This window comes from Parasteatoda tepidariorum, chromosome 1 (assembly GCF_982258835.1).
Source record: "Parasteatoda tepidariorum strain Cologne lab strain chromosome 1, Ptep-v5.0, whole genome shotgun sequence".
Classification (NCBI taxonomy): domain Eukaryota; kingdom Metazoa; phylum Arthropoda; class Arachnida; order Araneae; family Theridiidae; genus Parasteatoda; species Parasteatoda tepidariorum.
The window spans coordinates 55,469,173-55,483,013 of record NC_141755.1 but is presented as its reverse complement, the minus strand read 5'-3'; the positions used below and the strand labels follow the sequence as shown (position 1 = coordinate 55,483,013).

The window sequence follows — 13,841 nt, the reverse complement described above, 5'->3', positions numbered from 1 at the left end:
AAAACATAGCTATTTAAAAAACAAAATTGTATAAAAAGAACAACATTAATTAATATAATTAATCATACTTTTCAAGCGTCCAATTAACATGTTCTAATAACTTACTAATTAATAATGATATAGAGTAACTATAAACAGATAAAAAAAATAGAATACTTTTTAGGACACAGTTATGTATGGTACACTAATTCATATTTTGTTTATATGTAGTAGATTTTGATAAACAGTTATCATATGTAAGAATGCAAAGAATCATTTATCATTTTAGATTATAGTTTCACACAAAATTATGAGCTCACTTTTGAATACTTGTCAGTTTTGAATATCACCAAAAGGAAATTTAGTAACTTCACTTCTACAAATTTTAAATCAAATGCATTTACACTATTCAAAACGACAAGAAAAAAACAATGCTGATGTTTCTGGTAGCCAAGACCCATATTAGAATCAATTCAATCAATTTCAAGTAGAGCCTTGAGCAAAACAATTTAGAGAAAGGTTTTGTATAAGAAAGTTATGGTTTAGGATGTGAAAGAGCATATTTTTAAGGGTGTTTTAAACAATTTCAAAAAATCCGTTCAAAAAACAAGTTTTCATATATAAATATTTTTTTACATGATTTGGGTTATAAAAAATAAACTCTCATATTATAAATAATAAAGTATCAAAACAGAGAATTACAAACACTAAAGCATTATAAATGTCTATTAAACTATATTAATAAACCACTTCATTCCATAACCTAACCTTTATGCTAAAGAAATTTTTTAAGACATTTTTATTAGTTAAGTGTTTTAGCACTGCGAATACTTTCAAGGAAGTTGAGACTTTGTACAGTGAGAAGAAAAAAATTATACTGTTAATTATGTGTCAATTTGCATTTAACTAGAGCTAATTCTTTGAATCATTAAAGTATTTACCTTCTTTAAAATTTAAATCAAATTATCTACTGTGAGATTAATTTCATTAGCAGGAATTTTTAGCACACTTTTATAGTTTTTGTCACAAAATATAATTGAGAAACAAATTTTATAAGATACATTGAATAACACTATAATTTAATGTTCTAAAGAAGAAAATAGCAATGAAATGTTTCATTCATTTAAAAATTTATAATAAATAACTGATGTTTTACACATAAATGATTTAAGGTGCTACTCAAATTAAAAAAAACATGAAACAAATGGAAATTATATATATACAGGGTTGAAACAGAAAAACATGAACAAAATAGTTGCTTTTAGTAGCCTGAAGCATGAAAATAGTTGCCTAAATAAGAACAGAAATTCAGCAAAAATAAGACTAAAATTTTATTAAATGACTTAATTGCCATATACCATGATACATTTAGTCAAGTTGGTGGCGAATACGATAATTTTTATGTAAACGCTAGTGTTCTAGCACTAAATTTTTATACAAAAAAAAATTTTATTTGCAGAGAATTAAATACTTTTAATTACTAGAATTCATTCAAAAAATACTTTTCAATTAAAAAAAAACACACTTTTTCTAAGAAATTTTCCCTTTCATCAATAATTGATTTAGCAAATATATATATATATATATATTGTGTAAAGTAATTACTCAAATTCAAAATTCATGCATCGTATTAAAAATTGGGATTTTTAAAATCATGCAGAATTTCTTAGTTATAACCGTTCAAAAGGCGATCGAGAAATGAAATAGACTTAGAATCTATGCAAATTGAACAAATTAAAAAGTGATGACTCAAATTTGCAATCTAAAACTTTTTAATGTTTTAATTACTTATTTAATTTTTTTAAATTTTATTATTTTTATTTTACATTTCCTAAGAAAAGAAATTCAGCGTCTTCAGAAGATTTCGCGGGCTGCAGGTTTTCAACCCAATTATGCTAAAAAAAACATTGCTAGGAGTACAGAAAAGTTTCCTAATAGTCTCCTTTTCCTGAAAATAGTTGCTTTTTTAGTCTTTTCAGGCAAAAAAAGTTGCCATAGTCGCTTTATGCTGAAAATAGTTGCATTTAGTCACCTGTGGCAACCCTGATATATATTCATTCAACAAAATTAAATCCTGTTAAATGATGAAAACAAATTATACATTGAACATAATACTGTAATACTTTGAACACAACTGCAACTTTTAATCAAAAAATTTGGTTCTTTTAACTCGATTTCCCAGAATTAACAGAAAAATTCCATGCCTGATCTTTTGTCATTGTTTTTCAACCTAATCTTGACTTGCATGGGTAGTAGTTTTGTAACTTTCAACCTCCCAATGTTGTTTCCGATCCGACGTTACGTGGAGAGTGTTCATTCTTAAAAAACTTTGTTTAATTTTTTTGTTGCTTTTATGGTACACATTGTATATAATTATTTTTTTTTATACTTAAAAAAAAATACTTTTTGATATAATACGAAAAGTAAGTCCACTTATTCTTGTTCATTCCTTCCAATACCAGGGCAGAGAAAAATTAAATATATAAAATTAGAGGAGAGATAGTACCACCAAAATAAAACTACCACTTTTACTAGTCAACATATCAGCTATGTTTATATATAACATGGAATATACCCAGGTATATCAATTAAATAATTAACAGAGCAGGTTTTTAATGTAAATGGGATATTTTTACAATAGAACCAATCAAAACGAAATAAAGAACTCTAAGTAAGTACATTAAAAAAAAAATTAACTAGTGGGTTCTGCCTCTTGCTTACAATCACTCCTTAACTTCTGAACCAAGTTGTATATTGTCAGAGGAAGATCACTTCCTGAAGACCAACGGAGAACTTTACAGGGCATTAATTAAATTTATAGGTCATCACTGTAGAACATACATAATATAATATTTATAAACATTAGGTAATTTTTATAATGTAATTTATTTTGTCAGTAGTATATCAGATACAAACAGAAATTGATTTCTAAAAGGGTTTCATAAGGCGAAATGTTTGGGAACAGAAATAAAACATATGAAAATTATAATTTATGTTTAAGAAAATAGCATTTTTGATAAAAACTATCTATAAAAGTGTACCATTTGACCAACTTGAAAGCATACTAAAAATTATTTATTATTTTATGTAATATTTAATAAAGCATTTACAAATTTTTAAATCAATACTAATTCGAAAAATATAATTGTTTCAATCTTTTTAAATCAGAATTGACAGTCCAGTACAAAAATTTTGATTTTAAAAAAAATCTGGTCTTTTTAAAAATCGATATGGTAAAGTTGTATATTTAATCAAGTAATCTGCCCATTTTCTTTAGATCGATTGTGTTCAATCAAAATTAATATAATTTTCAAATCTTGCTTAACTCTCTTCATCAAGAGGGGATTTTCTTTCCATTTGGTAAACCTATAAAGTAAAAAAAATGCATGCATAAACAAGAAATTATTAACTCTATAGTAAGTAAAAACACACATGTAATGCAATCTGAATATCATCTGTCTGAAGCTACTTAGTAGCAAAAATAATACTCATGAATATATTAACTACAAAATGACTTTATTATAACAAGAATAATTTCTTTAAGAACAAATCTTAATTTTGGCTTATATTTAAGCTATTTCAGTAATGCAGCCTAAAAAAAAATTTAAAAATCTAAGCCCACCTTTTTATAATAGTTTATAAATTATAGAAGAGAAATTAGAAGTGTTAGAAAAGTTTGTTAGAGAAAAAAATTATATTTGAAGTATAAGAAAACAAAGAACTAATATCATAAAACTAATTCTAGATCAACTGCATTATTTCTGAAGGGAGAAAAGAAATTTATGCTTCTCAAAATTTTTTCCACTTTCTCCTTCAGGATGAAGCAAGAAATGGTTCAGAGGGGAAAAAGTAATTAAACAAATGCCAGAAACTATTATACTGTAAATAAATCCTTGAAAAGCTTTTTTAAAAAAACATAACAGCTGAAAGAAATATGTCAGTCTTTCCAGCATTACAGCAATTAAAATCTAAGGCTCTTTATAAATCATTAAACATGAGTAGAGAATAATCAGCTAATGATAAAGTCAGCAATGATTAAGGAAATGGAAAAAAGTCCTTAAAAAGAAATAACGAAGGAATTAAAGCATATACTATCAACAAGTACATGTAAGTTTTTAAAATGTTTCAAAACTAAAGATAAAATGGCCTTTATCTTCAATTATTAAAATTTTAAACAAAAATCTTGCTTTTTTGTTCATTGCAATTTTTTTTCCTTGGCTTTCCTGTTACATCAAGTAGCAAAAATTTTGATATGATACAAAAATTCACTTATAATAAATATAAAGGTAAATTTGTTAAAATTTTAATGCTAATATGTAGATTTAGATCAAGAATCAAGTTTCTTTAAAATTATAAACATTCACACACACACAAAAAGGAAAGAAAGAAGTCAGTTAAAAAAAGTAATAATTTCAGCTCGTATATTTAAAACTATACTAATAATACAGCAGGGTAAAAAATTATAATATTTGTTTAAAATTATTATAAAAGTATAATTGTTTAACCGAAAAAACAAAATAACATTTAGATAGGTAAATTAATGTCCAACCTTTCTCCTGTTTTGGAGCTATAGAACATAGCCTCTTCTCCATAAATATAACTTCTAAGTTCGAAGCCATCTTTATATTCTATAGAAACATAATCACCACAATCCTAAAATATTAATAACAACAAAAAATCATTAAAAAAAAACTTTCTAAGCCATGAACTAAAACCATTCTAAGTATGGACCTCTAAACATTCATGTCACTTTTTATAATTTTATTCCATGATAAAAAAAAAAGCTTAAATTACAAGATATGCAAATTTGTACATCACTTTAACAAATTTTTAAGGGACAAAATACAAAGAGTTGTGCAAAATCGGTAAAATAGTTTCAAAATTATAAAAATTAATAACCATATATATTATAATATAAAATTTTTTTTTAAAATTTTCATTTCTTAGAAACCTTTTACCAATTCCATTCAAACAAAAGCTTTTCAGGATGACGTAACTATACTGATAACTTTCTGATAAGAGTATGCCCATTAAAATAAAATATTACACAGCTATAACACTAAGGTAACCTAAATAGAGTGCCTTCATAACAACTTAGATGAATATAAAGAAATAATCCAAGAAATAAATATTAAAGAATGATGTATAGTATATATAATTGCTATGGAAAATACTACAGAAAGACTGAAAATTTCATAAAATGGGAAATATGAGTTCTAAGAGATAAATGTATGCTGTAAAAATCAAACATTTTCAGAAACAATTACAAAGACATTTATTTGCTGATACAAATTAAAGTTTATAATTTGTATCAGCTAATAAAGTAGGAATGTAAAGAAATAATTCAAGAAATAAATATTAAAGAATCATGAATAGTATATAAAAGCTATGGAAAATACTAAAGAAAGAGCAAAAATTTCAGAAAATGAGAAATATGATTTCTAAGAGATAAATGTATGCTGTAAAAATCAAACATTTTCAGAAACAATGAGGAACGAGCATGGTATTTTTTTTTTTTTTTTTAATATAAGACTTTAAACCATTTTATGGCGTTAGACACCAATTTCAGTTCATAGGGTTAACTAGTTATTTTGTAATTAATATTTAAAATTGTGCGATTAGTCACGCCTCTGAAACGCATTTAGTTTCCCCACCTTGGCTAATGACGTCAATATATAGGAAAAATACGACTCCCATCACCTTCTGATACAGTAAAAGCGCATGCCGTTGCTCGCAGAACATTGATAAAAACTCTCAAAAATAACTCCAAGTATTCTTTTATATCCCGCTGTAATAGTTATATATTCTCTGAAGAAATCATTCACTATGCTGAATTAAAATGTTTATGAAATGTATTTTATTCTTTGAAAGGATTTTATTCTTAAAGAATAATCGTGTACCAGTTATTCCTTTTTATAAATATTGTTCTTTAATTTAAATGACCTATTTTGTTTCATTCTGCTTTAACTTCATTATCTACAATATACGTTCTTTTGTTTTTTACTCTATTAAAATCGAAATTTTTTAAATAAAAATAATTCATTTTATTTTTTTGCAGTTGGGAAGAGGAAAAATGTTAAAATAATTAAAATAAAAAATGGAAGGGGCTTAAAATCTTTTGCATCACTTCTAATAACAATTAAATAAAATATAAGGACATTACAAATATAGAACTAAACAATAACAAAGACATTTTTTAAGAAAATTTTTAAACTTTATTTCTATAAAAACTTTTCATTTAAATTCTTATACATTTCAATGTGCTCAGTCTGCGATCATACCAGCATGGAACTTTTAAAACAATTCATACCTTAATGTACGTTATTCATAAAAATAAAGCAACATTAATAAAAATAATAATAATAATGCTTTTCAGAGGTCATTGAAAAAAAAAGTACAAAATAGGAAAGCAGTTTAAAACTTTCTTTTTTTTTTTTGCATTCATAATTTTTTTCAAGGGCACCTACAAAATTTTTCTCAGAAGGGGGAGGGGAATTTAATTCTGAAAAAAAAAAGTTCTTAAATTATAAAATCATTTTTCAAAGTTATTTCTGTAATTTTTGAAATTTTAAAAAAACAATTTTTATAATTTAGTCATTGTCACAAAAACAGCGAACTTCGAAAAAAAATTAGCAATTTTAACAATATTTAAGTTCATTTTAATTATTCAAGAAAATGTCTATTTACATGACACTTTACATCACACTTTAAATTCTTAAAGTTTTCTACACACACAAGCAATTCGCCATTGTGTTCTTGCATTTTTTGTTTTTTTTTTTTTTTGGTAAATTTTGTTTGAATTTTATTTTGCGAAATGCATCTTGCAAAAATATTTTAACTAAGAACGTTATAAAATCTCAAAATGCAAATTTCGCATCCAATACATTACTCTGAATAAATTAAATATTGCACATAAAAAAATTATTACAAATAAATAATTATTTATTTTTTGTAGTTTTTCAGGAAAAACGGTTTTAAGGATAAAAAAATAGCTACAAATAAATAAATAAGAGATTGAGAATTATTTACATCTCTAGTAAAAAACTTAAAAATCTAAATCTTAAATATTTCCATTTCCTATCTGGGATGAAACTATTAGGTGAAAAATTTTCTTATTTCCTACAACACTTTAGAATGTCAAAATTGATATTTTTGATTTTAAAAAAAAAATCTTAAACCAAACATCCTTCTCTCTCTCTCTCTGCATTAAACCAAAAAGTTAACTCAATTTTGGCAATAAATAAATTTATATTAGAATAAAACTCCTTTGTAGACAACATCACTTTACTCTATGACAAGTTTAGGTTCGGCCAATTCTTTTTACCCAGGTACTATATACTGACGTCATAAGCAACCCCCGCCTTTTTTTGAGTCATGTGAAGTTAGTTTCATTTTAAGCTAATTTTGAGCTATGATTTTAAAAATTACTGGTCAATTTTGAATATACTGATTTGATTTTTGAGAGTTTTATGTTATAGACTATTCAAAATAATCAAGATTAGGCGATTACCTTACACATGAAGGTTCCTCATTACAAAGACATTCATTCGCTGATACAAATTAAAGTTTATAACTTGTATTAGCAAATAAAGTATGAATATAAAGAAATAATCCAAGAAATAAATATTAAAAAATCATGTATAGTATATAAAAGCTATGGGAAATACTACAGAAAGAGTGAAAATTTCAGAAAATGAGAAATATGAGTTTTAAGAGATAAATGTATGCTGTAAAATCAAACATTTTCAGAAACAATTACAGACATTTATTTGCTGATACAAATTAAAGTTTCAAAAATTTAACGTACGTACATGCACAGCTGCAACTGAATTCTTGATGTCACGATGAAAAATTTCTTTATACTTTTTATAATTAATTGTATCTTTTTGTTCCCATGAGTTTACTGAATTACTGTTTGAAAACTGTAATACCTAAGAAAATTAAAACATTAGTATTAAGTTGATTAATAAGCAAAATAAATGTTTATAAACAGAATTGGTATAGTCTTGTTAGTACAGTGATTATTGATATATGTAATTATTGCTAAATAGAATCAGCCGCTTATTGTCATCACATTTCCAGAAACAAAATCATTTATACGTGATAACATTCTTTGATTATCACACTCACCACCGGCAGATATATGAATAAAAACTACTCAGGTAACTCTTGAAATTTACTAAAAATGAAAAAAGATATTTTGTGTTGGGACAAGTATGGTCGGATATATGGGAAATGATTTACTCTTGTTTTCTAAGAAGTCTTCTGTTCTTTGCAGTCAAATAAGAATACCAGGTTCTTTTTCATAATCACTTAAAAGCCTCATTATTTTTTATTACTTTTCTAAGGATATGAGGTTTGGGGCGTTACCATACTCCATGTGAAATTTTCATTGTTCATGAGAGTTGGATGTCTTTTTCTGTGAACTTCTTCATGACGCATAAAAATTTTTCTTTAAGAGATCAATGGTTTGAAATCTTATTATTTGACCTTCAGAAACAAATATAATTTGTGTGATACAATGTCAAATGAATAAAGCGGATATTCTGTATTTGCCTAGAAATGTCCAAAGAGATAAGAGGATGAGCAGGCATGCTCTTTTGATAGAGAATCCATGACTTGTTCTTTTACAATTTAGGTCTTTCTTTGCTTCTCTTTTAATAGACCTCAAATTAGTTATATTGATAAAATAGTTTGATCTTATAGAACAAACTGACAATCAATTGAAGAGTTAATTTACTCAGATTACTGACTTTTTTTCAATATATTCTTCAATGTTTGATCTGGATTGGTGACCCGGATGTCAATCATCTTCTTGACTATCTGGGAAACATTTTAACCACTCAAAAACTTGCACATGAGCTAAACATTTGTTGCCATACAAGTCTCACAAAAACATATCAGCAAAACAAAAACTCGAATACCAACTAAAAATACAAGCAAAACAAACTGTTTAAAGACATGCGAGGTACACATTCGAATATGCAAACTTCAAACTTTAGATTTAGGTCATTCACATTTGTCTTTCGTGTAGTTGGTTGTGGAAGCACTAGTCTGGTTATCGAACAGCCACATCTCGTATAACGTGTGATTAGTTCTCAGGTAAACGGCAAAGGATTTCTTTCATTTTTACTAGTATAAAGAAATCAGAGAAGAAAATCTACCGTAAAATACCGATAAAGCGCCCCAACTCGATAAAGCGCCCCCCTGTAGTTTCACATCTATGCAGATTGCCAATCAGTACCCAAAAAACGCCCCCCCCCCCTCCTACATGCAGCGGCGCTTCCGACGAAATATTTTTTTGTAGCAAAAAAATTTGTCAAGGAAAGTTATTTAAGAAATAATTTTCTGACTATTAAAAAAAATTAATAACGAAGTCGACGAAATATTCGCCCGTATCGCGATCTGCTGCAGAACATCGCCAATTCTTAGCTAACTTTCGGCAGCAGCCTGTAAGAAAATAAATAAACGAAATAATAATTTTAAAAAAACATCGCATAAGGAGAAAATTTAAAAGGTATGCATCTTGTATCCACCCCCAGCTTGAAGAAAAATCGCAAGCTAGAAATCTATTTAGCGCCTTAGCAATTGTAATTTAAGTGAACAGAAAAGGAAGAATAGGACCCTAAATCCGACACTCACGGGACTGACGAAATGCCGCACTTCGGATCTCTTTCGGAAATTCCAATATGGCCCCCAAATATTACTATTATTCAATTCCACTGTTAATTTCAGAAAAACCAATAAATTTAGTCAAGTTTCGATCATAGATTATGATGGGGTGAATTTAAAACTGGCCCATCATAAGAGAAGAAGAAATAATCAGAATCCTATGAAGAAGAAATAATCGTTTCTTCTTTGGAGCGAGATCATAGTTCTCGTTTTTTCTTTTAGATAACATTTTGTTTTAACAAAAGACGCTTACCTCGCAAGAAAAAAAAAAAGCTTTTTAAACTAAATGCTAACAAACTAACAATGAATAGCAACAAAAAACAAGCTAAAAATTAATAACGATAAAAAAAGAAAAAAAGCAAGCAAGCAACAATTAACAAGAAAAAATAAAAAGCGGCAAAATAAAAAAAATTAATGAATCGAATAAAAAATCGCAAAAGGGATAAATTCATTTTATTGTCCATGTGGTAGTTTCAATGTCAACTGGGTGTGGCCAATTTATGGTCAAACAGAGGAGGGAAATTCAGGGGCAGTAAAGCACAGCTGTCAAGATTGATTGATCAGTTTTTTCCAACTTCCATTTCTTTATTTTGTTCATTGGAAATGCGGGTGTTTTTACTTCTCACTTTATTTTAAACTGCTTTAGAAACAGATGTTTCCTTTGATACAGATTTATTATTATTTTTTTCTTCAGGCTTCGTTTTTATTTTTAAAAGATAAAATAAAGTAAGTTACTTCAACAGAATAAAATTCAAAATAAAAAGAATATAGCTGATTTTTTTTGTCTTAACAATATAAATTTCTTAAAAGAAAAAACGAAAAAGATTAGAAGTCAAGGTCACCTTGATTGGAATGTACACTCACTGATAAGAATGTGAGAAAAATTTAGGGTGTGGTGGGAGAGTTGAATGTAAAAGATTGAGCAGAAAAGAAAGAATATCCTTTGCCAAGCATGGGAAGAAGAATGTAAATTGGAAGGGGGTGGAATTGAATGAAAGAGATAAGGAGTCAAAGGGAATTATCATTTCTTAGAATTGTACTACAGGGGCAAGAAAAATCAGAATATTTTGGGGGTGGAGACTGAACATTCCCCTTGTTCACAGAGATTAGAATCAGTCCTTATTGTGATCTCTAACAAGCAGGATGCCTAAAATCAGCTCTTATACTGTTTCTAAAAAGTTGGAAGTCATCCAATGGCATAAGGAAAATGGTTCTGTTATACACCGAACTTCTAGGCATTTCGGCATCGACAGAAAAAGAATTCGAGAGTGGATTAATAAAGAAGAAATTTTATTAGCTAATAATCATGGGGAACAAAAGAAAATTCGGAAATTAATCACTGGGAGAAAACCTTTATCAGAAGAATTAGATGATACCCTGTTTGAATTTTTAGAAAAAGAAAGAGAAAATGGCTTTGCTGTATCCAACAGAATGCTAGAAGAAGAAGCATTAAAAATAGCAGCTTCTCTTGGACTTATAGATTTCAAAGCATCCTCTATGTATATAAAACGATGGAAAAAAAGGTTCAACATTTCCATGCGAAGAGGAACAAATGAAAGCCAGAAGTTGCCAAGTGATCACGTTGAAGCCGCAAATAGCTTCATTCAAGCTATTCGTTCGTTAAGAATAAAAAATGACTACACGCCATATAATATTCGAAATATGGATCAAACGATGGTGCGGTTTGATGAGCCATACGCTCGGACTAATGATATTGCTGGAAAAAGTACAATCAGAATCACAAACACGGGGTGCAAAAAGCGAGGCTTTACCGTAGCGCTAGCAGCAACTGCCTCAGGGCATAAGCTTCCCGCTTTCGTGATTTTAAAAGAGCCAACAGGACGCATCCCACCTCGCGTGCTGAAAGACTTAAAAGTTCCTCATAATGTAAAAGTTACCTGCTCTTTCAACGGATGGATGACGACCAACCTTATGGAAAGTTGGTTAACGAGGATTTGGGGTCCCAATGAAGATGATGTAAGAAGATTGATTATCTTAGATCGAGCTTCAATCCATAAAACTTCAAGTCTCCAAGAAAAATTAAAAGATCTAGACACTGATTTGGTTTTGATACCGGCAGGGTGCACAGGTCTTCTGCAGCCAGCAGATGTTTCGTGGATGGCGCCCTTCAAAAGTGCACTGCGAAGAGAATGGGCCGTCTTCATTAGAAACAAACAAAAGACTCTTGCTGGGAATTTAAAAAGGCCAACTCGGCAAGATGTGATTGGTTTTGTGTCAGCTGCTTGGGAAGCGGTCACCGAAGAGACTATTTCTAAATCCTTCAAGCGTTGTGGTATATCGAACGCTTTAGATGGAAGCGAAGATGGGCTATTTCATACCAGATTAGCGGAAGTCAATGTCGGATCTGTAGACAATGATATCACTGATGAACTGAATGAAGAGTGTGTTAACCTTATTTTGGATGACGATTCTGATATTTCTTTTAATGGATTTTCAGATAATGATTAAAGTAACTAAATAAAATATCTTTCTTCTTATGAAATATGCTGTTGTATATATTTTTTATTTTTTCACCTATTTGCATGTGCCGCAATCGCACTGAAATTTAAAAATGAAGGATCACTGTAAAGGTAAGTGATTTTACTAATTAAAATTTATATTTTCTCTCTTTTTCTATGATTATTTTTACTGTATATTTTACGATTCATAATTATTAATGCCCAACCAATATAGACGATTTTTTAGAAATAAACGGTGCTTAGAATTTTCTTGAGTACCGTTTATCGGCCCCCCTCTATATCACGCCGATTTTCGTCAAAATTAAGGGGGGCGCTTTATCGGTATTTTACGGTACTTTAACTAGCGTATATCTAACATTATGAACATTACATTTAAAATACAAAAGTACATTAACTTTAATTAAAATTTCTAGTAGACAATTAAATTTTTAATTTTCTTAAATTTACTTCAATAAATATTCACTTGTGTTTTAGTATTTTGTAAGACGCTGAGGAAATCTATCTCACTTTTAGTGCGAAGTAGATATTTGGTTAGAAGAGTAGAAATTAAGACACATAGAAATTAAGTATAACTCAGTTAAACAGAATTATACAATGGTTACCTTTCCTGTTAAATTGATTGAATTTTTTTCTTGTTAAATTGTTTGAAATTGAAAAACAGCAATTAATAATAAGTAAAATTTGAATATAAAAACACACAAATTTATAAACATACTAGAGATTGTAAATTAATTTAAATTTTAAAAAAATTCCTCAACACTATTAAGAAAGAAGGATTTAAAAGCTATAAAGACCAATTTCATACAGTAATGAAATATCTCCTTTATATATATATACTTTTCCTCAACAGTGATTTAACAAAATACATTTTTAAAAAAAAAGGAAGAATTAATAAACTTGATACATACATAAAAACTTACAATTTCTCTTAATTACAGCATGAGATATAAACTGAGCAGAGGTTAAGATTAATAAGACAATGCCTCACATCTATAAATGAGGGAAAAGCTTGAAAACTGTCTTTATCTGCCAAATTTAATTTAACATTTTGAAACTTTTGTACAAATTTGATAGAAGCAGTGGCATGCTTACAGAGAACATTAATAACAGAAGAGTACATTGAAAAATCTAAAAAGATATATTTCTAATAACCACATACACGAACAATACAGACAATGGTACATATGGTGTATAATATAGAGACAAACATGACATACTCGTTTATTTTTTCCACTCATACAATGCTCATCAGTAGAATTCTTAAGAGCTTGAAAAAATGCAGCCTTGCTAAAAAATTAAATAATAAAATAGAAATTATTTTTTATGCCAGAAAATAAAAAGGAAATGTAAAATTGCAGTTAAAAGACTATGAAGTAAGAAAAGTATACCCACTCTCCAAAAATAGCAGGAAAGAGAATTGTTTCATCAACTTCATTATTTCGTTCTAATGGCTTTAAATATTCATGAAAAAAATTACACAGCTTTGTCATCTAATGAAAACAAACATATAATTCTTATTTATTATCTCCTACAAAATATTTTAAATTATTTATAAATAACATAAAAATACACAAAAAATCTCTGTACATAAATTTCTTAGAATTGACATTAAATTTCACCAACTTTATAGTTAAGGTGATGTATTTTTTTTTCTTCAAATGAGAAGCTAAATTATTATGTTTTCAATAAGGAAATTCTGATGTACTCTCA

General features: G+C 28.0%; 1 protein-coding gene across 3 annotated transcripts in view; it reads right to left on the bottom strand.

Annotated features, from left to right (window-relative positions):
- Positions 1–2,608: 2,608 nt before the first annotated feature.
- LOC107448222 (serine/threonine-protein kinase PLK4) overlaps positions 2,609–13,841 on the bottom strand; it is a 54,379-nt gene continuing 43,146 nt past the window's right edge. For 2 of the 3 annotated variants that reach the window (XM_087164526.1, XM_087164531.1), the window contains exons 14-18: positions 13,524–13,621; positions 13,349–13,418; positions 7,791–7,910; positions 4,529–4,632; positions 2,609–3,345 (exon numbers count right to left, since the gene is read on the bottom strand). In XM_087164526.1, the coding sequence (XP_087020652.1) occupies positions 3,231–3,345; positions 4,529–4,632; positions 7,791–7,910; positions 13,349–13,418; positions 13,524–13,621 (507 nt within the window). In that variant the 3' untranslated portion in view covers positions 2,609–3,230. Of the gene's footprint in view, positions 3,346–4,528; positions 4,633–7,786; positions 7,911–13,348; positions 13,419–13,523; positions 13,622–13,841 lie in introns of those variants that run through there. The other variant, XM_087164528.1, reaches the window with a different exon arrangement.